The following is a 21,750-nucleotide window of genomic DNA, read 5'->3' on the forward strand; positions in this document are numbered from 1 at the left end:
TCGGGATATCGAAGATGCTATACCTTCAGAATATGTATGATATAAATGTTGGTGCAGTCATGCAAGTGCAGTCAGTTAAAAATAAATCTGGCAATGGAGATGGAGAAGAGAAAGTCTGCCAGTCGCTTTTCACTGGCTGAAGTCAGTGAAAGCTAGCCAGCCAACAGGAATAGAGAGAGAAACATGGAGAGCAAGGTGGGGGGAGACGTGTTCAGGCATCCACAACTGTTGGTGTCATAGGTTATTGAATTACTACCGCTTTCTAAAATGTGACTTTTTTATGGTAAATTCATCAATCAATCCTGGAATTCTAGAGAATAGAACCAAGTACAAGACATTGTAAGTAAAGTAATTGCTCTACCCATTGACATGCTGGACCAATAGCTAAACATTGAAAATAAAGATCATCAAACATCTCTGAACAATATGTTTATAATCGAGAAAAGAAAGATAGAAAAATAAAATGTTTAAAGACTGCATCTCCCATGGTGCCATACAATAACACGCTGCGTAGCCACGCTCGGCCGGAGGTGGCGGGTACGAAGGAGGCACTGGATGGCTTTTGTCTGTAGCTTTACGCTTAAATGAGAAGAGAGTATTTTTTAAATAGATTTTACAAGCTGATATTTATATAAGATAAGCACTAAAATTGTTTAGATAAACCATTGGTATCCATTTAATAACATTTACTACATTTCCGACCATTCATTCATTCGAGTCAATTCTCTGTAAAGGTAAGTGACTAGTTACTTCACCATAATAGCCTTCTGCTCTTTAGCGGTTTCTCCCCCCAGCGTTAACCTTCTATTATGCACAATGCGTGATAAGCACATTTCAATAGGCCAATATATTGACCCTGCAATGTGCATCTTGCTACATTGTTGCATGCGGATTCTGTTTTGAGTATTCAATTGCATTGTTTTCGCGCGAGTTCGTGTAGATTGCTCGTGCTATGATTCAGGTCAACATGGACGACTAGTCATTCCGTCTCGAGAGCTCTGGGGGGAAAAAAACCTAGCACCACAATGTGGAGCGGCCGAGGGAACGGGTTGGTTAATAAATTGCAATTGTGTGTAGCCCTTTACAGTTACCGTGTATTTGACCATGTTGTTATTTTGTTGCACTGTGTTGATTGCCCGTTATTATTGATGTAGGAAAACGATTAGGTTGCTACATTTCATTGCATTCTTTCAAGCAGGAATGTGCCTCATCGAATTGGCTACTCATAAAAGAGAGGAAACGTGCTGTTGCAAAGAAAGGACTGCTTATGATACAAATATATTTGCATCGATTTACAAGTGGCTAAATTTGCATAATTTATTGGCATTGTCTGTTAAGAACGTTATAGCCACCAGCGAACTGCAGCGTGCACCTAAACTCAATTCTACCCAAATAGGGCAATGGAATCAGAAATCATCACCTTCTTGAAATTACTTACATTTTTAAATGCACATCAAAGCTGCCACTCAAATGCGTTGTTTAGCCTACAAAATATATGACACTGAAAAACGATGTCCTATTTAATTATGTTTTTTAACACATTTGCGTTGTCAGTGTTTGTATGATAGTGATGTTTTACCCCAGCTTACCCCAATGTTCAGTTAAGAGGGGGTGGGGGTAAGCGTTTTCTTGGTGTTATGTATTCTATAGGATAAGAACCAGGATGTGTGTGCCCCCCCCCCCCCCTTTTCTTCCTCCAGACATTCTTGTTCTCACCATGTTGTTTTCAGTCAGTGGGTTGTAGTGATTGTGTGCTTTAGTTGATTCGACTGTATGTGGCATTACTGTGCATTGATGTCCAGATTCGAAGCTTGACCCCTTCACCTGCTGAATCTCATGTTATGTGTATGACTGCATGATTGCTGGTCTGATTGAAATGATTGTGCTTCTGACATTTTAATTGGTAGGTGTGCATTAGTCTACACCACATCAAGGCTACAGCCCAATGGAATGTTCAATAACTCGTGTAGTCCCTACCCCCTGCCTAGATCATGTATTCGAGACCGGTACCAACTCCTAGGGCTCTCCTCTGGGAATCACACCAACAGTGTACCATCATTTAGACTGTAGTCATAAATATGTCTGGAAATAGTGATGACAAACCGAGAGTGATTCTCGTCAAATGTGTTTTTCTATGTATTTGTTTGCATTAGTTGCAGACTTGCAGTACAATCAATGCATGCCAGCTCTTTTAATAGAAACATATCGCCGCTCCATGCGTTTTAGTACTGACCACGTAGTAGGAACTGTAGTCAAAGATTTAAAAAAAAAATAACTGACCCAAGATAGACCATAGCCTGTTTTCCAATAGGCACAAATGAATCATACTAGGCAGAACAAGCAAGGAGTTTGGTAGCGCCAAGGATGAGCTAGCGAGATCTTATTGGCGCTTTCTAGCACGTATTTGCATATTTCTGTTAGGGAGAGCCTAGCAAAGGACAAAGTTTACATAACTTAGTCCATTCTGTTTGTAACAGATTGTAGTTTTGGTCACAACTCTATTGAGATCAAATGTTTTATAGATGAGAAAATTAGCAGGATGACGGCCAAACTCCATCTCGCTCCATCTTCTCCCACTGTCGACCACTGCTCTTCCTCTCATCACAATATTTGGTGGTGAGTGGAAATGCCAGCTGGATGCTTCACATTTATACATCCGATAGAACAATGAGACAGATGTTTCAATCTGGGCTGTAGTGGTATGCATGCATTACACGTTAGTAGTCGATTGACTGTGAGAGACGATACCATGTGTTCTTCTTACCAATGCCATTCTCTACTTCCTACTGTGATTTCTCCCGTATGCCTCTGATCCATGTCCCCCCCCCCCCTTCTCACCCTGTTTAGCTCTGTTGACTAGGAACCCACTGGTTCCACTGCCTTCTCCCAGTCTGAAAATGAGTGAGCCTACTGCTACCGCTACAGAAGCCCCTAGCGATGTGATCCCCAGTGTTACCACTGGTGTTACCACTGAAGGTGTAGATCAACTTCCTACTAATGCAAACGGTAATCCATTGTTTCTGTTTTATGAATGCCATAGGGTTGGGTGGTGGACTGGCCAGCTTCGGCCGAACTTAAACGCACACAAGTGGAAATTCACATTTTTTTGGGGGGGGGTAAAAAACAATGCCCATAGCTTACCCGTGATGTTGCACAAGGATTTAAGTTGATCGCCTTAGTCAATGTATGATATATTTGGGCTTGAAGTGGGAAATTCGAAGTGGTAACTATTTTCCGTGTCATTGCCGTGTGTTTTCCCCTTTGAGATGGAGGTGCTAATACTTTTCAGTCTACAATTTTTTTTCAGGGCTGGGTTTTATTTGAATGTTACAATCAACTAGCTTGGCATTGTTTAATAATAAGATAAACCTGCAAAATTAGTTGTTGTTTTTGCACCTCCACATATTTACCAGCAAATTATCATAATCTATTGGAGAATTTGTGAAGTTTCACTTATTTTTTTTTAGCTAGTCTGTAAAAAAAATCTAAAACATTTTGGAACCCCGATTACCCTGTCGCCCCAAGATGAATGATTTTGACCACTAAAGTTTTGGGTGAATTCGTTTTGCAAGGCACGGTGCCCCAGGTGTGCGGGGTTTGCTCTTTTTTGACCATTCCATTGGTCCTAAGAAGAATTCTCTGCCCACCTGCGGCAAGACGAACTTTCCCATTGCTTCACAACACGCTCCACTGCTTTGATTGGTGCAGCAAGAAACAACAATATCCTATATTGAAAAGGCACCCGCGAAAGAAAATTCAAGGAACTTGTTATATATTTTGTTGTGCTGTTCCATTTGTATTGGTGTTTCGTGTCCGATGCGCTTAGGGTGTGGTTGCATTTAATTTGCGTTGTGCATCATCAGCAAAGTCATAGAAGTCTCATTTCACTTCCTCTGTGAGAACCATGAGCACTGCTTAATTTTGCTTGGCTGTAACGCAGCCAATGCCTGTTTGGAGCCCACTTACCAAATATTGCACTGTCCGTGTCCATTACAATGTAGAAAAACATGTCTCTAAACCTTTCATAGTTATTGATATTAAAGGAGCTTCAACTTAAAACTTTCTATGGTGGATTAGCAGTCACAATTTTATGGAAAATCCCAGAACTTTGGAGACAACAATAGATGGCGAAGTCAAAGATAGTGGTTTCCATCTGTGGCAAAGTTTTCTCTAAATGCTTATGACATATCCAGAACCAGCCCTAGCCACCTGGCTAATCTTTTGAATATGGTCTAGTTAAAAAGACCTAGCAACAACCGATAACATTAGCTAGCTAGATAAGGTTAGCTAGATAAGGTTATCATGCTAGCTAGCTACACTGACAGCTGTCAGTGCCATATTTGTTGATGTTTCTCCACTCCATGTGGAAATCACCTCTGGAAGATCTCAATTGCTAAATGCTCGCTTCCTCTCCTCGTCTCCTTCGCAAAACCCATTGGAGGATAAGGTCAGAGGGGAGAGACCACTGGCTTGCTCATCCAATGGGTTTTGAGAAAGAGAGAGGACGCGAAGATTACTCAATTGAGATCTTTCCCTCTGCATTCCTACTCACCTCCAATTCTTGAATATGTAATGTAGCCTGCGTCATTCTTCAGAAGTTGAACCTAAACAAGCTCTTCTGCTCTAGAACAGGAATTACGTCAATATTTTTGTGTGGGGCATCCAGAGGATTCTCTCTGACTTGGCTGCCCACCTTGACAAGATTAGGGGGATATGTACTAGGCTTGGGCGCTATCCAGATTGTCATACCTTCAAACCGACCTTGTGCCATACTGGGATATTCGGTAATACCGGCACTGAACACAGGGGGCGCTGTTTTCAAACCCCACTGATACTCTGTAATCTGAAGGTTAGCAATACTAACAAGTACAGTTAAAATTCCATAGAGAATGCTAACTAAATGCTAACAAGCGCATTGAAAACCTTTTGTACAGCTTCTGACCTAAACTATACAAGAAACTCAAATGATACACAGTTTGCTGCACGCGAATAGCAAATATTAGCCAGCAAGGTTCTTGATGCAGGAGGGGATTCTCTGCTGTTACCAATCGAATGCTTGATTTTGGAAGAAGCTAATCACTTATGTGAAGCTATGAAACGGGTTATCAGTCTACTCGCTGACACCCACACAACACAACTGTGAAGGGTTTATGCAAATATTAGCGTTGTAGCTCTTATTGTGTGACTGTGACTGTGTGAAATCACCTCCCCAGTCAAGCTATTGTGTGTATTGACATTCATACTGCACTGTACAGCTTTACTTAAGAATTGGGGATCAATGAAATGGGGTAACCGGCTATTCAATACCCAATATATTTTTTTCCAACGTCCTCAGTTATCAGACTCCAAGACATCCACACAGTATTGTTTTTCTTCGGGAATAGTGTTCAATACACATAGGTTGACCAGAAATGTGGCTCAATTCACAGTTTTTTCAGAGTCCTGCAATAAGAACTACGATGCTAATGCTCTCTCGGTGTCACTGAGTAGACTGATACGTCATGTCATTGATCCACAATCCATAGGTAAGGCTGTACAGTGAAATAAGTATGCCCCCAATGCCATTCTAAAGTATAATACATTGTGTGATTTCAACAGATTTTTGTCAAATTAACATTGTCTTTTGTTTTTATATAACAACATTCCAACCTCGTTTAGCATGATCTATTCAATTATGGCATAATTCTACTAATTGTATGCATTTGCATCACTGTCAATAACATACTTTTATTTTGAAGGCAAACCGCAAAGTCCAATATTGTGGCTAATCCTTATTGTGGCTAGCTTCACATAGATGGGTCCGACTACCATTAATCAAATAAGAACAGTCTTATAAATTAGGGTTATTTTAGATGACACCTATTTATATAGTTAGCTAGCTAACTATAGCTACTGAAACAGAGTGTCGTTTTGATATGTTTTTGGGGAAGAACATTGTTTGCATCCGTGAGCTAGCTAGCTTTTTTTATGACCAGCACTGTAGATGTGCGAGAACTTTACCAGCATCATAGCATACGTATCGATGAATCGTGACATATGAAATACGAGTGATAGTGTAACTACGTTAAAAAAAATATGAACGTGTTAAATTATTATGTGACATGCAGTCATATTCAGGTCCTGATTGGTCAACAAGCTTATTTGACACGTCAAATAGTGTTATTTGACGTGTCTTATTTGACATGCAAAGACCCAAACGGCGTTCCATAGAAATCCTGGTTGAGAATGAAACAACTGAACAACAAAACAGCACAGCAAGTAAGTGAAAGAAATAGGTTTTGATGATGTTTTATTGGTAATGGGGATAAATGCAAATGCCAACAAAATAACTTTTTGGTCAGTGTGTGTGTGTAACCTTTAACTAGGCAAGTCAGTTAAGAACAAATTCTTATTTACAATGACGGCCAAACCCGGACGACGCTGGGCCAATTGTGCGCCACCCTATGGGACTCCCAATCACGGCCTGATGTGATACAGCCTGGATTCAAACCTGGGACTGTAGTGATGCAGTGCCTTAGAGACCACTGCGTCCGTGTGTGTGTTAACTATTTAACTGTACTAGAATGCTTAAGGCTGCTCAAATTTTAAATATCGGTTATCGGTATCAGGTTTTTTGGCAAGGAAAATATCAGATATCGGTATCGGCCCAAAAATGTAATATCGGTGCATCACTAGCTTAAATGGTATTGAAAAACCATTCCGTAGCTTTTTACTAATACCCCGGTATACGGTATAGCGCCCAAGCCTAATATGTACTGCATTGTGTCCACCCTCCACACACATTTGTCAACTATGCACTCATCTGTTACTGTTTGCTTTGATCATCATCCTTTACACGATCTCGTCTGTCCTCAGATTTCAGATATCCATGAATCATATAAACTCAGCAAAAAAAAAACGTCCTCACTGTCAACTGTGTTTATTTTCAGCAAACTTAACATGTGTAAATATGTGTATGAACATAACAAGATTCAACAACTGAGATCAAAAGTAACAGTCAGTATCTGGTGTGGCCACCAGCTGCATTAAGTACTGCAGTGCATCTCCTCATGGACTGCACCATATTTGCCAGTTCTTGCTGTGAGATGTTACCCCACTCTTCCACCAAGGCACCTGCAAGTTCCCGGACACTTCTGGGCGGAATGGCCCTAGCACTCACCCTCCGATCCAACAGGTCTCAGACGTGCTCAATGGGATTGAGATCCGGGCTCTTCGCTGGCCATGGCAGAACACTGACATTCCTGTCTTGCAGGAAATCACGCACAGAATGAGCAGTATGGCTGGTGGCATTGTCATGCTGGAGGGTCATGTCGGGATGAGCCTGCAGGAAGGGTACCACATGAGGGAGGAGGATGTCTTCCCTGTAATGCACAGCGTTACGATTGCCTGCAATGACAACAAGCCCAGTCTGATGATCCTGTGACACACCGCCAGACCATGACAGACCCTCCACCTCGATCCCGCTCCAGAGTACAGGCCTCGGTGTAACGCTCCATCCTTCGACGATAAACGCGAATCCGACCATCACCCCTGGTGAGACAAAACCGCGACTCGTCAGTGAAGAGCACTTTTTGCCAGTCCTGTCTGGTCCAGAGACGGTGGGTTTGTGCCCATGGGCGACGTTGTTGCCGGTGATGTCTGGTGAGGACCTGCCTTTACAACAGGCCTACAAGCCCTCAGTCCAGCCTCTCTCAGCCTATTGCGGACAGTCTGAGCACTGATGGAGGGATTGTGCATTCCTGGTGTAACTCGAGCAGTTGTTGTTGCCATCCTGTATCTGTCCCGCAGGTGTGATGTTCGGATGTACCGATCCTGTGCAGGTGTCGTTACACATGATCTGCCACTGCGAGGACGATCAGCTGTCCATCCTGTCTCCCTGTAGCGCTGTCTTATGCGTCTCACAGTATGGTCATTGCAATTTATTGCCCTGGCCACATCTGCAGTCCTCATGCCTCCTTGTTAGCATGCCTAAGGGGCGTTCACACGGATGAGCAGGGACATCTTTATTTTGGTGTTTTTCAGAGTCAGTAGAAATGCCTCTATAGTGTCCCAAGTTTTCATAACTGTGACCTTAATTGCCTACCGTCTGTAAGCTGTTAGTGTCTTAACCACCGTTCCACAGGTGCATGTTCATTAATTATTTGTGGTTCGTTGAACAAGCATGGGAAACAGTGTTTAAACCCTGTACAATGAAGATCTGTGAAGTTATTTGGATTTTTACAAATTATCTTTGAAAGACAGGGTCCTGAATAAGGGACGTTTCTTTTTTTGCTAAGTTTACGTTGTGCCCTTTACTTTTTCAAGGGTGCAGTCCAGCTCTTTAATGTTATGGTCCAAGCTAGAGGTGGACCATAGTTTCAGAAACCTTGGTTACTCTTTTTTGGGATAGACTAGAGGTCGACCAATTGTGATTTTTCAACGCCGATACCGATTATTGGAGGACCAAGAAAGCCGATACCGATTTTAATCGGCCAATAATTTTTTATTATTATAAAAAAAAATATATATATATTTTTTATTTGTAATAATGACATTTACAACAATACTGAATGAACACTTATTTTAACTTAATATAATACATCAATAATATAAATTTAGCCTCAAATAAATAATGAAACATGTTCAATTTGGTTTAAATAATGCAAAAACAAAGTGTTGGAGAAGAAAGTAAAAGTGCAACATGTGCCATGTAAAAAAGCTAACGTTTAAGTTCCTTGCTCAGAACATGAGAACATATGAAAGCTGGTGGTTCCTTTTAACATGAGTCTTCAATATTCCCAGGTGAGAAGTTTTAGGTTGTAGTTATTATAGGAATTACAGGACTATTTCTCTCTATACGATTTGTATTTCATATACCTTTGACTATTGGATGTTCTTATAGACACTTTAGTATTGCCAGTGTAACAGTATAGCTTCCGTCCCTCTCCTCGCTCCTACCTGGGCTTGAACCAGGAACACATCGACAACAGCCACCCTCGAAGCAGCGTTACCCATGCAGAGCAAGGGGAACAACCACTCCAAGTCTCAGAGCGAGTGACGTTTGAAACACTATTAGCGCGCACCCCGCTAACTAGCTAGCCATTTCACATCGGTTACACCAGCCTAATATCAGGAGTTGATAGGCTTGAAGTCATAAACAGCGCATAGTTTGAAGAATTGCGAAGAGCTGCTGGCAAATGCACGAAAGTGCTGTTTGAATTAATGCTTACGAGCCTGCTGCTGCCTACCATCGCTCAGTCAGACTGCTCTATCAAATCATAGACTTAATTATAACATAATAACACACAGAAATACGAGCCTTTGGTCATTAATATGGTCGAATCCGGAAACTATCATTTCGAAAACAAAACGTTTATTCTTTCAGTGAAATACTGAACCGTTACGTGTTTTATCTTAACGGGTGGCAACCCAAAGTCTAAATATTGCTGGTACATTGCACAACCTTCAATGTTATGTCATAATTATGTACAAATCTGGCAAATTAATTACGGCCTTTGTTAGGAATAAATGGACTTCACACAGTTCGCAATGAGCCAGGTGGCCCAAACTGCTGCATATACCCTGACTGCTTGCACGGAACGCAAAAGAGGTGACACAATTTCCCTAGTTATAAGAAATTAATGTTAGCAGGCAATATTAACTAAATATGCAGGTTAAAAAATATAAGACTTGTGTATTGATTTTAAAGAAAGGCATTGATGTTTATGGTTAGGTACATTGGTGCAACGACAGTGCTTTTTTCGCAAATGCACTAGTTAAATCATCACCCGTTTGTCAAAGTAGGCTGTGATTCGATGAGAAATTAACAGGCACCGCATCGATTATATGCAACGCAGGACACGCTAGATAAACTAGTAATATCATCAACCATGTGTAGTTAACTAGTGATTATGTGAAGATTGTTTTTTATAAGATAAGTTTAATGCTAGCTAGCAACTTACCTTGGCTTCTTGCTGCCCTCGCGTAACAGGTAGTCAGGAGTGCAATGTAAGGCAGGTGGTTAGAGCGTTGGACTAGTAACCGGAAGGTTGCCAAAACGAATCCCCGAGCTGACAAGGTGTAAATCTGTCGTCCTGCCCCTGAACAAGGCAGGTAACCCACCGTTCCAAGGCCGTCATTGAAAATAATGTGTTCTTACCTGACTTGCCTAGTTAAATAAAGGTGTAAAATTATTATTATTATTTTTTTAATCGGCAAATCGGTGTCCAAAAATAACGATTACCGATTGTTATGAAAACTTGAAATCGGCCCTAATTAATCGGCCATTCCGATTAATCGGTCGACCTCTACTACAGACTATCTGTAGATGCTCTATCAGTAACATTTAAACGAATTATCTGCTAAGCCTAACCTTAACCTTTATCCTAACTCTAAACGTAACCTTTACCCTAACCTTTATTCTAAACCTAACTTTAGCATGCAGTTGCTTATCAACAGATGAACAGTTTGTTGATAGACCATCTGTAGATGCTCCACAGATTCTATCCAAATAAAGTGACCGAAACCTTTCATTGTTTTTTTTTCTTATCCTTTGCCCAACCTGTATGTCCAACTATATGTCCTTGAAATGTTAAATCCTTGGGTCAAGTCCCCATACCGGACACCTTAAAACTACCCCAGGAGCATACCAAACTAATTTAACTCCCTCTAAAAACAAATCTTCGAGGGTCAGTTGGAGGATCTCTCTTTGAATACAGAAACCCATTGCCATGATTTGGTTATATTTACAGAGTTACAAAAACCCAATTTGAAAGTGGATCAGTCAGATGTTAGTGATTCAGAGCCAGAGATCTTGAGGCACACTGAAGCCTACATCAGATAGCCCGTCTCAGCATAGTCCTCTACAATTCCATGAACTGTAATGAAGAACGGGTTGGCAAATAGGGTTGATAATAAAAAGGTACGAAGGTTGCAGGGACGCAAACTAGTCACCTTTCTGCGAAAGGGGGGGTTGGATCACTACTGGCTGTAAGCCTACGAGTGATGTGCGTTTGGAGCAATACTGGCTGTATCAAAGGCTCAGCCAATGGTTTACATAACAACAGAATGCAGCGCAGCAAGCGACTGCAGAGACAACCAATTTGCTAGTTACAACATCAGTGCGCGATCTGGAAAGACAGCATAGAGTAGAAAGGCAGTTACAGCAGCTCGTTCCCTGAACGATAATGAAGAGGTAACGTTAGGTGAGCAGCCTGACCACGGAGACGGGGTTGAGAAGGTGAAGAAGCGTACTTCATGAGCTGTAACCTGTAACGTAAACTCACCTCATTCCGTACAAATGTGCGTAACCGCGACATTCAAACGAGGCTACAAAGAAAACTAATGGGACTGTAGCGACTGTGTTGACTTCAAAATCTGAGGTGTGAACTACGTTTCTATTCAAGCGTTGATCGACATGGTAATCGCTCTATAGTATTGGAGAAAAGTAGAAAAAATTGACCCTCCGTTACATCGTGACGTGTCATGCCATAACGTACAGCACGCATAAAGCAACTATTTCTGTCTTACAATCTCTCTCCACCAGGTGTAGCACTTCTCATTGTTTAAAAACAAGAAATGGACAGGGGTAAGGGGGGATACCTAGTCATTTTTTGCGTCATCACTAAGCGATCATGACTGTTTACTTCTGAAGATCACATTAGCACCGCCCTAAAAACCGACACAAATTCGACACAAACCTTCAAATAGGTATGTAATGACACATTATATAAACTCTTTATAGTGTTTTATTTACTTTTTAGAGGCGATAAGGTGATAAGTTGGACAGATCGAGTGAAAAAAAGCAAGTTTTCCCACATCTCCTCTCCTTCTCACTATCACGCATTAGTTTCGCTTCCCCACCCGCAATTTTTAAAAAGACCCGAAGGAGCTCATTGCCTTCTTGAATTATGCAGAAACGGGCAGCGTGGAGGTCATGTCATTAATTTTGTTGGACAGGGGAGAAATTGTGCTTTACAATGGTATTGACATTACAGTTGATCTGGAAGTATTACGTTTTTGGGGCGCTAAAATAAGGTCAATTGTACGGACCAAGGCGATGTACAAAAGTGAGTGAGTTTACGTTAACCGAAAAACAACTGGCATTTGGAAAGTTTGAGGTGAGGGAGAAAGTGGGGTGGAACAAGCATTAAGTATCTTGCTAGCTGGATCAAATTCTCCGTTAGCTAGCCAGAGAAATGTTGAGCCACATTAGCCAACTTAACTGATCAAATAATTGAGTTTAATGTGTGAAAATGAGCTGGCTAATAAAGTCAGCAACATCAGATGAGCTAACATTAGTAACCTAACCAATTCGCTATAGTATTAACTGGTTTACGACTCCTTGCCGTTCCTCAAGTAATAATGTGTTAACGTTGCTTACTGGACCCTGGTAATCTGTGAAATGTTAACTAGCTAACGAACTAACCACTATCTGTTAAAGAATGTTTTCCCTCTACAGTATGTGGTTAATTTTCAGAATGAGAGAATTAGGTGAAAGTGAGGCATTGCTCGTTAAACAAGTGGATTCAGGGATCAAGTGTAGCTGGGCCTGGCTTAAGCTGGATGCCACTATAGAGGTGAAAGGAACACCACACACTTTCCCTCTTTCTCACTTTTTCTGTCATATTGTAGGACAGGTGTCCACATGCGGAAAGTGTATCATGTGCAATGTAGCCCAAATATATTGTTTTTGTTGTGTTGAACTTAACAGTAACGTGTGAGGGGGGATAATATATATTTTTAACTTAGTGAACGTTATTTTTGCACACATGTAGCCTTGCGCACTTGTTCGACGTCTATATTGGCCACTATAATAGAGCAAAAATAGAATGCCTGTTTCATTCTAGTTCTACTTTAAGATGTTTTTTTCCAAAGTGCAATATTTAGGTGTGTGGTCACAAGCGTTCTATTATAAAGGCTGTCTTGGCTAACTGTAATATTAGTGTATTGTTTTTTTCTCAAGATTTTTGTGTCATTTGCAGTGAAGTCTAGGCAACAAATAACATTGGATTGCTTTCTTTACATTTTTTTTTAGCTGTGAGTAATATTCACATTAACCACTTTATTTTACGCACAGAGACTGATCATGAAGATCAGTTTCTTTGTTGTTTAATTAGTTAAAACATGCATTTCCCCCTAGCAGGGTTTTTTGTTTGTTTCATGTTTCAATGTATAAAAAAAAAAAGTGTTACCTTTTTGGGCCCTCGTTAGTTTGCATCCCCGTAGTTGCCATGCTGGCACTGCTGCTTAATTGCAGAAAAGACACAATTTGTATTTTGATTGGCAAAGCAAGTCCAACAAATGTTTTTGGGATGAATCCAATCTGTGTAATCTGACTCAACCTGACCATAGTGAAGTGTGCCCATAATCATTGGGACTTAAAGCTGTGAGTCTATGAAGTCTATGAAGTCTAACCAAACTGTTCTGCACTCCACCCCTTCACCAGAGCCGCCCAAGGAAGAGGTCAAGTTGGTGGCAACAGCAGGCAAGAAGCAGACCAAGAAGAAGGTGGAAGAGGTGGTAGAGGAAGAGGAGGAGGAATATGTGGTGGAGAAGGTGCTGGACCGACGGGTGGTAAAGGGACGCGTTGAGTTTCTGCTCAAATGGAAAGGCTTCTCAGAGTGAGTGAAGATTTAATGCTTGTAATGCTAGTCACATAAATTATATTGGCATACATTACATACAATCCTGTATACATTTATTGATTTATAATTTTGCTTCTCTTTATTGGTACCCATGGGGTAGCCGGGGGTCTTGTCACCATGCAACCATGCAACAGGATTTGTCATACCCCCTGGGCCCTCAACAGGTTGGGCATATTGGTTGCCGTTTTCCTCACAGAGCATGTTGTGCAAGGTCAACAATGGTCTCCACTGTCTCTGGCTTGAGACAAGTGGTCGTGTGGAACACTTGTCAGCGGTTGGCAAGTACAGTGCGTTCGGAACGTATTCAGACCCCTTTTTCCACGTTTTGTTACTTTACAGCCTTGTTCTAAAATTGACGAAGCAAAAACACGTTTTTAAAAATGTATACAAAATAAAAAACGGATATCACATTTACTTAAGTATTCAGACCCTTTACTTAGTACTTTGTTGAAGGACCTTTGGCTGCAATTACAGCCTTGAGTCTTCTTGGGTATGACACTACAAGCTTGGCACACCTGTATTTGGTGAGTGTCTCCCATTCCTCCCTGCAGATCCTCTCAAGCTCTGTCAGGTTGGATGGTAAGCGTTGCTGCACAGCTATTTTCAAGTCTCTCCAGAGATGTTAGATTGAGTTCAAGTCCGAGCTCCTGCTGGGCCACTCAAGGACATTCAGAAGCCACTCCTGTGTTGTTTTCGCTGTGTGCTTAGGGTTGTTGTCCTGTTGGAAGGTGAACCTTCACTCCAGTCTGAGGTCCTGATCACTCTGTAGCAGGTTTATCAAGAATTTCTCTGTACTTTGCTCCGTTCATCTTTACCTCGATCCTGACTAGTCTCCCAGTACCTGCAGCTGATAAACATCCCCACAGCATGATGCTGCCACCACCATGCTTCACCGTAGGGAAGGTTTCCTCCAGATGTGACGCTTGGCATTCAGGCCAAGAAGTTCAATCTTGGTTTCATCAGACCAGAGAATCTTGTTTCTCATGGTCTGAGTCTTTAGTTGCCTTATGACAGCCAGCTTGGGAGTTTGCCAAGTCTTTTATTGCAGAGTGGCTTCCATCTGGCCACTCTACCATAAAGGTCTGATTGGTGGAGTGCTGCAGAGATGGTTGTCCTTCTGGAAAATTCTCCCATCTCCACAGAGTAACTCTAGAGCTCTGTCAGAGTGACCATCGGGTTCTCTTGGTCACCTCCCTGACCAAGGTCCTTCTCCCCCGATGGCTCAGTTTGGCTAGGCGGCCAGCTCTAGGAAGAGTCTTTGTGGTTCCAAACTTCTTCCATTTTAAGAATGATGGAGGCCACTGTGTTCTTGAGAACCTTCAATGCTGCAGATTTTTTTTGATACCCTTCACCAGATCTGTGCCTCGACACAATCCGGTCTCTGGAGCTCTAAGCACAATTCCTTCGACCTCATGTCTTGGTTTTTGCCCTGACATGCACTGTCAACTGTGGGACTTTTTTTATATAGACAGGTGTGTGTGCCTTTCCAAATCATGTCCAATCAATTGAATTTACCACCGGTGGACTCCAATCAAGTTGTAGTAACATCTCCAGGATGATAAATGGAAACCGGATGCACCTGAGCTCAATTTAAGTTTCATAGCAAAGGGTCTGAATACTTATGTAAATAAAGTTGGAATCAAAGGGGTTAACATTTTTGGGTCCCCAGGACTATAGCACATAAATATTAAAGGACTACAACCTCATGTATAATGAATTACACAGGAATTCCCCTCAGCCAAAACTTACTTTCAGATATTGGTATTTCAACACCTTATGAATGGCATTGCAAGTCTCTGGAATGATTTTAGAGACGGTTGCAGGTCCAATACAAAATTGGAAGGACAGGCTCTTGTAGGTCTCACCTGCACAAAGACACTGATTACCAAATAAGGGTTAAAAACCAAGACAACAAGTCAACCCAGCTAGCTGCAAACTTAACTAGCTAACAGATACACACAGATACACTTAACTAGCTCACAGATACACAGCTCAGAACATTATATGGGCATCGTGAGAAAAAGACAACCATGAAGCCAGCTGGCTATGTATGCCCACATGCTAGCCAACTCCAAACATTTGATATATATCTGCAAGAAACATTTTAAATAATGCTAGCTAATGTATTGTTTACATGTTTTGTGTGGTTAGCAAATGAGCATACAAAGTCAGCTGGCTAGTTTTTACTTGTCTTCATAGTTGTCTCTTTGTCACGATGCCTATCTAATATCAACATCAAACATTTAAACATTAGGACAGCTATCGCTCGCCAGTTGCCAGGAATCGCAGAGATGCTGTCTTTGAAATGAGTGTCTTGCTTCCCGATTAGAGGGGCCACCAACTCCACCAGCTGGGAAAGATTATGGAACTGGGCTACATCACCCAACTCCAGCTCGCTACACAAGTTTGCATAGGCTCCTTTAGGGCCTTCAACAAAAAAAAAAAAAAATAAATAAAATCTTTACCTAATTCCGTTTGATATTTTCCCTATATTTTCCCTGTTTTTTCCTTCAATTTTTCGCTCCAAAAATCATTTTTTTTAAATATAAAACAACAAAATTGGATGTTGTATGTACACAACAATGCTTAAACCATACCAGGAGACCACTTTTGAGGTCTGGGAAAAATCTAAGACATTTACATTTTTGGGTGTAGATACCCTTTAAATTCAAGTGTGCAGTCTGGCACCAGCAAGAGACCTATAGCACACATTATTTCAGATTTGTTAAACAAATCACTGCTGGATTCATGCAAATAATAATATAATTCTGCCAGGTAGGCATATACTACTTTTGCAGTTAACATTTCAATGAGAAGGTTTTTGGGAAAGCCTTTCCATCTACCAGAAGACGGTTGTAATTCACATCATCGCTAATGGCTTTGTGGTAGACAAACGCGCGCACACAGGGGCTTTCCCGCACCGTTGCCTCTTCTAAGTTAAAGGAAAATATGAATCCCTTATGCTATTTGTTCAGGTCTTTATTATAATCTTGGGTAAATAGATTTTCCAATAAATACAATACATTTAGTTGATGTCCTAAGTTCAATACATGTTTGAATGTTGAATTCCATTTTAATGTCTGGATTCTGTCCGGGTTCTCCATATCGTAGATTTTTATAGGACCCTACTCTTTGGGCTTGGCACTGCATAAGCCAAAGCCTGCTACCTAATCTCCTTTCCTTTTGGTTAGTTGTTTTTGCTCTTGTTGGTTGCTCTCATCGTTCTACAAAAGTCAATAGCCATCTCAAACACTTCCAGCTTGTTCTGGTCCATGGTGACACAGTGACTTGCTTGGTTGGTCTTCAGCTGCTGTATATTTGGCATCGGTCTGTTTTACTACTTCGTCCTCCAGTGTTGCGGTGGTAGTCCTGCCACCCTGGGCCCTGCCCCTTTTTTTTCATGGGGGGGGGGAATCTGATGGTTGTAGCCCAGGTATAAATGGACCTTTTTTACACTTTGTTTACCACAGTGAGGACAATACATGGGAACCGCAGGACAACCTGGATTGCCCTGACCTGATTGCTGAGTACATGCAGAATCATCATAACAAAAAAGAAAGTTACAAGAAAGAGTCTGGTGGCAAGAGGAAAGCTGGTGAGTCTGACACAGAGGCAGGGGGTGAAGAAGGCAGGCCCAAGAAGAGGAAAGATGAGGTGAGAGCCTGTACTTCGCTTCAATATTAAAGAACATGCCTGATACTATAGACCGTGAACGTAGTCCTGTACTGAACCTATTCCCCCTTCTCTTCTTCGCTCTCCTTATCTATCATTCTTCCAGGCAGAGAAGCCCAGAGGCTTTGCTCGTGGACTTGACCCCGAACGGATCATTGGAGCCACAGACTCCAGTGGAGAGCTGATGTTCCTCATGAAATGGTGAGTTCTGGGCAGCATTGGAATTTTGACACTTTTCGCTATACGTTACTGGGAGAGTGGAAAATGTTTGTGGGACATAAAACTGGTTAAAGTGGCTTCACCCTTAAATTCTGTCTCCGCAGGAAGAACAGTGATGAGGCGGACCTGGTGCCGGCCAAGGAGGCAAACATTAAATGTCCACAGGTGGTCATATCCTTCTACGAGGAGCGTCTGACATGGCACTCCTACCCCACCGAGGAGGAAGAGAAGAAGGATGATAAGAACTAGCCACAGGTCCAGGATGAAGGGGAAGGGGGTACAGAGGGTGGGGTTTAGAGTGGTGGGGAGGGACAGAGAAGCTGATTTGTTTCAAAAGCTTCATTCTGCAAACCCGGACTGTTGAAACTAAAACAGAGGTTGACAGATGGGTAGGGATGATGGGAAGACTTGTCAAGGAGGTGGGTTGGGGGGCATGGGTAAATAGAACTCGTAAGTCTCAAGATCACTTTATCAGGCCTCACCAGCTAGGACCATGGGATATGTAGTTTTCAGTCCCTGAGCACTGAATTGCTTTAAAATCACCAGCTCCTCTTACTGTAGCTTCGCCTCAGAAAAGCTTTTGTCGAGATGATACACTTTTGAGTGAGCGAGGTATCACTACAGCAGCTGAGTTTACAAAATAGAAGGGTCAGATTCCAAAACATGATCCAGCAAACGTTCTCAGCTAATTCAATTGAAATAGCCAATCTTAATTTCCAGTTTTCCTGCGTGAAATGTCGAAGTTGATTTCTAGTCAGAACATTATCTTGTACCGACACATCCCTCATCGAGCAACTTGCAGTGCTTTTTGTTTCTCTTTCGACTTTTTCAGAAACTCTGTTTTAAGTGTTGGCACCTGCCCTCCCTTGCCATATCATTATCATATAATGTGTAAATAGTTGTGGTTTTATTTGGTTATGAGAGCGATCTAAGAAGTGTTTTGGCTGTTCAGACTGGAGTTAACCTAGATTCTGGTCTTTAAGTGTTACGCATAGGTGTATAGAGTTGTGAACAATGGTGTGGAGCAGGGTTTCCGTTAGGAAAATGTGGTGCTGGACATTTGACTGGCAGCATTTTAATTTACCGGACATTTGAGACATTTTCCCGACCCATATACATTGTGTGCGTAACCTGATTAGGGCTTACAGCCATGGTGCTCCGTATGATAGAAATGACTTTTACATTATGGTAATTCATCTAAAAAGAACATGCAAATCGAGGATGCAACGGCGTGCGTCCCTACCGTATTCCAATGCGCACTTTGAAGATGTTAGAACAACTGTCCACATGTACTTTTCCTCAGCCAACAAGACGAGTAACGAACAGCAAAATCACCTGCCTATGTCAGTCTACTATCCCCCATAGTGGAACAATAAACCTATTTATTGGTCAGCTTGTCGTTCTGTGCGATAAAGAAATGGTCTACTCCAAACGAACTCCCAAATTCATACAACCAGTAGGCCTAGGCTACATAAAACAAAACAGAAAAGTTAAAGCAATGAGGCTGATGCTACCGATCAGAACGTTTAGCTTAAAATGTTGATAAACTATTATTTCTTCACCCTTCGTGAATGTTTGTTCCGTAATGCAATTGGCAAGAAAACACTGTTGTGAAATGCGCAATGCACATGCGAGCGGTTTCATGAGATGAAAATATCCATTTGATCTCCCCTCTTAATCTAAAGATGCAACAACTAGCATGGGTTGCTAATATGACTAGGATTGTGCCTTTGACAACCACTAGAACATGAGAGAAATAGGCTGCTGGTTTCAATGGCATATGGAACTCTAAAACAATTGCCTTTACGTTTCTACGGTCGGATGTTGGCTAGGCTACTTTGAAGCGAGGGAAGACATGCCTCATAATATGAAGTAAAACATTCAGGTTTCAAACAATGAATGTTTTTTTAAATGCATACTGCCTCCATTTCATTGCTAAGTGGTGTGTGATGCGCTGAAGCCTGCATATCGTTGCCTAGGCACTTAAAATAAGGGCGCTTCAATTGCCAGTTAATAAATAAAATAGTAGCTATTTTTAATGATGGCCATCATCTTATTTTAACACACGATTGCATTTAGTTGTGCAATGATTGGGCTTGTAAAAGCACGTTTGACTCCAGCAGCAAGGAACACGCTGTTTGAGAAGCTGTACCAGCAGCTCCTCTGTTCTGACAGATTTTCCGCTCAAATTACGCTCTGCATCTGTATGCTGTGTGCATGTGATAAGATGCATAAAGACTAACGAAAATACACAAACAGCAAATGAACCTATATACCGATAATCTTGACCGGTCAGATGTATTTGCATCGACTGGTATTTCCATCAATGAATAGGTGAAAAGGCATTTTTTTCCAATGGGATTATTTTTTTTTTTCACAGAAAATTGGCCGGCAGCAATTTTATTTATCGGCTTTTCACCTTTTTTTTTTAATTGGCCAAAAGCCAGCTATTACTAGCCAACAGAAACCCTGGTATGGAGCAACTCACTTTGTTGTAGAGCACCAGTATGACCTATGTAAGCTCGTACCCATGGCTAATAAAACTTGATTGGTGTGATCCACTTTCCTGTCAGATAACATACCCTCAGAAAACCGCCAATAAGTAAGAAGCTACAGACGAAGATGCGAAAGATGGGCTTTCACTCAGATTCATCTTTGGTGGAAAGCTTGATTTACTATAACGTCCACATAGTCTGTCCCGCTTTCTTGTCGGGCTCTTCCCATGTGCAGCACATGCTCACCATTCACAGGCTTCCTTGAGGTGATTGGGGCTTTTAGAAGGTTTGGTATTGCGATCAAACTGCACTGTAAATACATGGATTTGGATTAAGGGGGTGGGAAGGGTTGGGCCCAGTCAAGGCCTATGGTTGGCTGTGGTTGCGAAGATGAGGGATGGACAAAAAAAAGTGTTTTCTTGCAATGCAACCAACATAAGCCAGTAATTCAAGTGTCAAATCTCTCCCAAGAGGTATACACAGAGGTAAATGTAGTGTCTATGCCAGGGCTCTCCAACCCTGTACCTGGAGAGCTACAGTCCTTTATATTTTTGCTCCAACTCTAATCTAGTGTACCTGATTCTAATAATTAGCTGGTTGATAAGCTGACTCAGGTAAATTAAAAACGGGTTGAAGAGAACCTACTGGAGAGTAGCTCTCCAGGAACAGGGTTGGAATGCCCTGGTCTATGCACATGCTTCTGTTTTACTAAACCCCTGTTTTAAATAAAGACTGTTCCCTAGGTATAGTCTATATTGTGACTCAAAGTAAATACAACGGTTTTATGGTGATCTGTCTATAGTGTAAAGTAAATATATTCAAGGTGTTGACAGCCATGTGAATATAGATCAATCTAGCAACTTATCCATCTCACACAACTGACAAAAAGATTATGGGCCTCCTGCCCAAGAAATGGCAAGACCAGATCACGATGACCTCTCCAACTAAGCTAATTCTACTTTCAGACTTTACCTTTGAGCTCTGATGTTAATACTCGCCGAGTCTGGACCTGTTATATTAAAATGAGCTGCCAATTAAACATCTGACACCCTCAGAGGTGAGCGGGTTATATGAAACATCTGACACCCTCACAGAGGTGGGTGGATTATATTCAAGTTTGGTTTGTGGGGCTTTGCTACCGCTGGCTTAATTGCAGAATTGTTCACTGCTCTACTGCGTCTGAATATTCCTAAATTTTTTAAAAAAATCCTAAATTAAGTAATTGATTTAATCGATTAATCACAGCTAACAATAGCTTGAATGAAAGTGTTAATCGATTTAACTGATTAATCGTGACTAACATTTTAAATGTTGAGGTACTGAAGACAACCACCAGTACCAGGGGTTTTACAGCCCTGGTATAGAGCCTGTTGCCTTGGATTGATTTTGCATTGGCATTTTACTGCTCATTTTAACATTACAAGTCTAAGAGGGCTGTATATCTTTTCTAATATACTAGACCGGAAGATTTCTATATATACAGTATATCCTAGAAAAGTGGCTCATATGTAACCTTTTTAGTTATTTTGTCTTTGACTCTTTCTCGTGTCTACTGAAGATGCATCTCGTTGCATGTTTCTTGCTTTCAATCAATGTCACCATTTGCAGTGGTTACTTTTACTTGTTTAAATGTTTTTGGACAATAAATCTTTTTTGTTAACAATGGTGTTTCATATAATTTGATGAAACAAGTTAACTTGTAATTCTTTAGTACGTATAAGTATTATTAGTCATATCAC

The 21,750-nt window shown here is 41.4% G+C and overlaps 1 protein-coding gene across 4 annotated transcripts; it reads left to right on the forward strand.

Moving 5' to 3' along the window:
- The first annotated feature begins 46 nt into the window (after nucleotides 1-46).
- Nucleotides 47-21,674, forward strand: LOC139580190 (chromobox protein homolog 1-like). 4 transcript variants are annotated; one of them, XM_071408775.1, is made up of 7 exons: nucleotides 47-734; nucleotides 2,523-2,616; nucleotides 2,848-3,006; nucleotides 13,427-13,601; nucleotides 17,096-17,279; nucleotides 17,404-17,498; nucleotides 17,621-21,674. In XM_071408775.1, the coding sequence occupies exons 3-7, from the start codon at nucleotides 2,898-2,900 to the stop codon at nucleotides 17,763-17,765; spliced, it is 708 nt and encodes a 235-aa protein (XP_071264876.1). In that variant the 5' UTR covers nucleotides 47-734; nucleotides 2,523-2,616; nucleotides 2,848-2,897; the 3' UTR covers nucleotides 17,766-21,674. The 4 variants fall into 4 exon arrangements, with proteins under 4 accessions (XP_071264876.1, XP_071264871.1, XP_071264886.1 ...); XM_071408770.1 differs by lacking the exon at nucleotides 2,523-2,616; XM_071408785.1 differs by lacking the exons at nucleotides 47-734; nucleotides 2,523-2,616 and adding an exon at nucleotides 933-1,048.
- Nucleotides 21,675-21,750: the final 76 nt, after the last annotated feature.

Source organism: Salvelinus alpinus, chromosome 1 (genome assembly GCF_045679555.1).
Source record: "Salvelinus alpinus chromosome 1, SLU_Salpinus.1, whole genome shotgun sequence".
Taxonomy (NCBI): domain Eukaryota; kingdom Metazoa; phylum Chordata; class Actinopteri; order Salmoniformes; family Salmonidae; genus Salvelinus; species Salvelinus alpinus.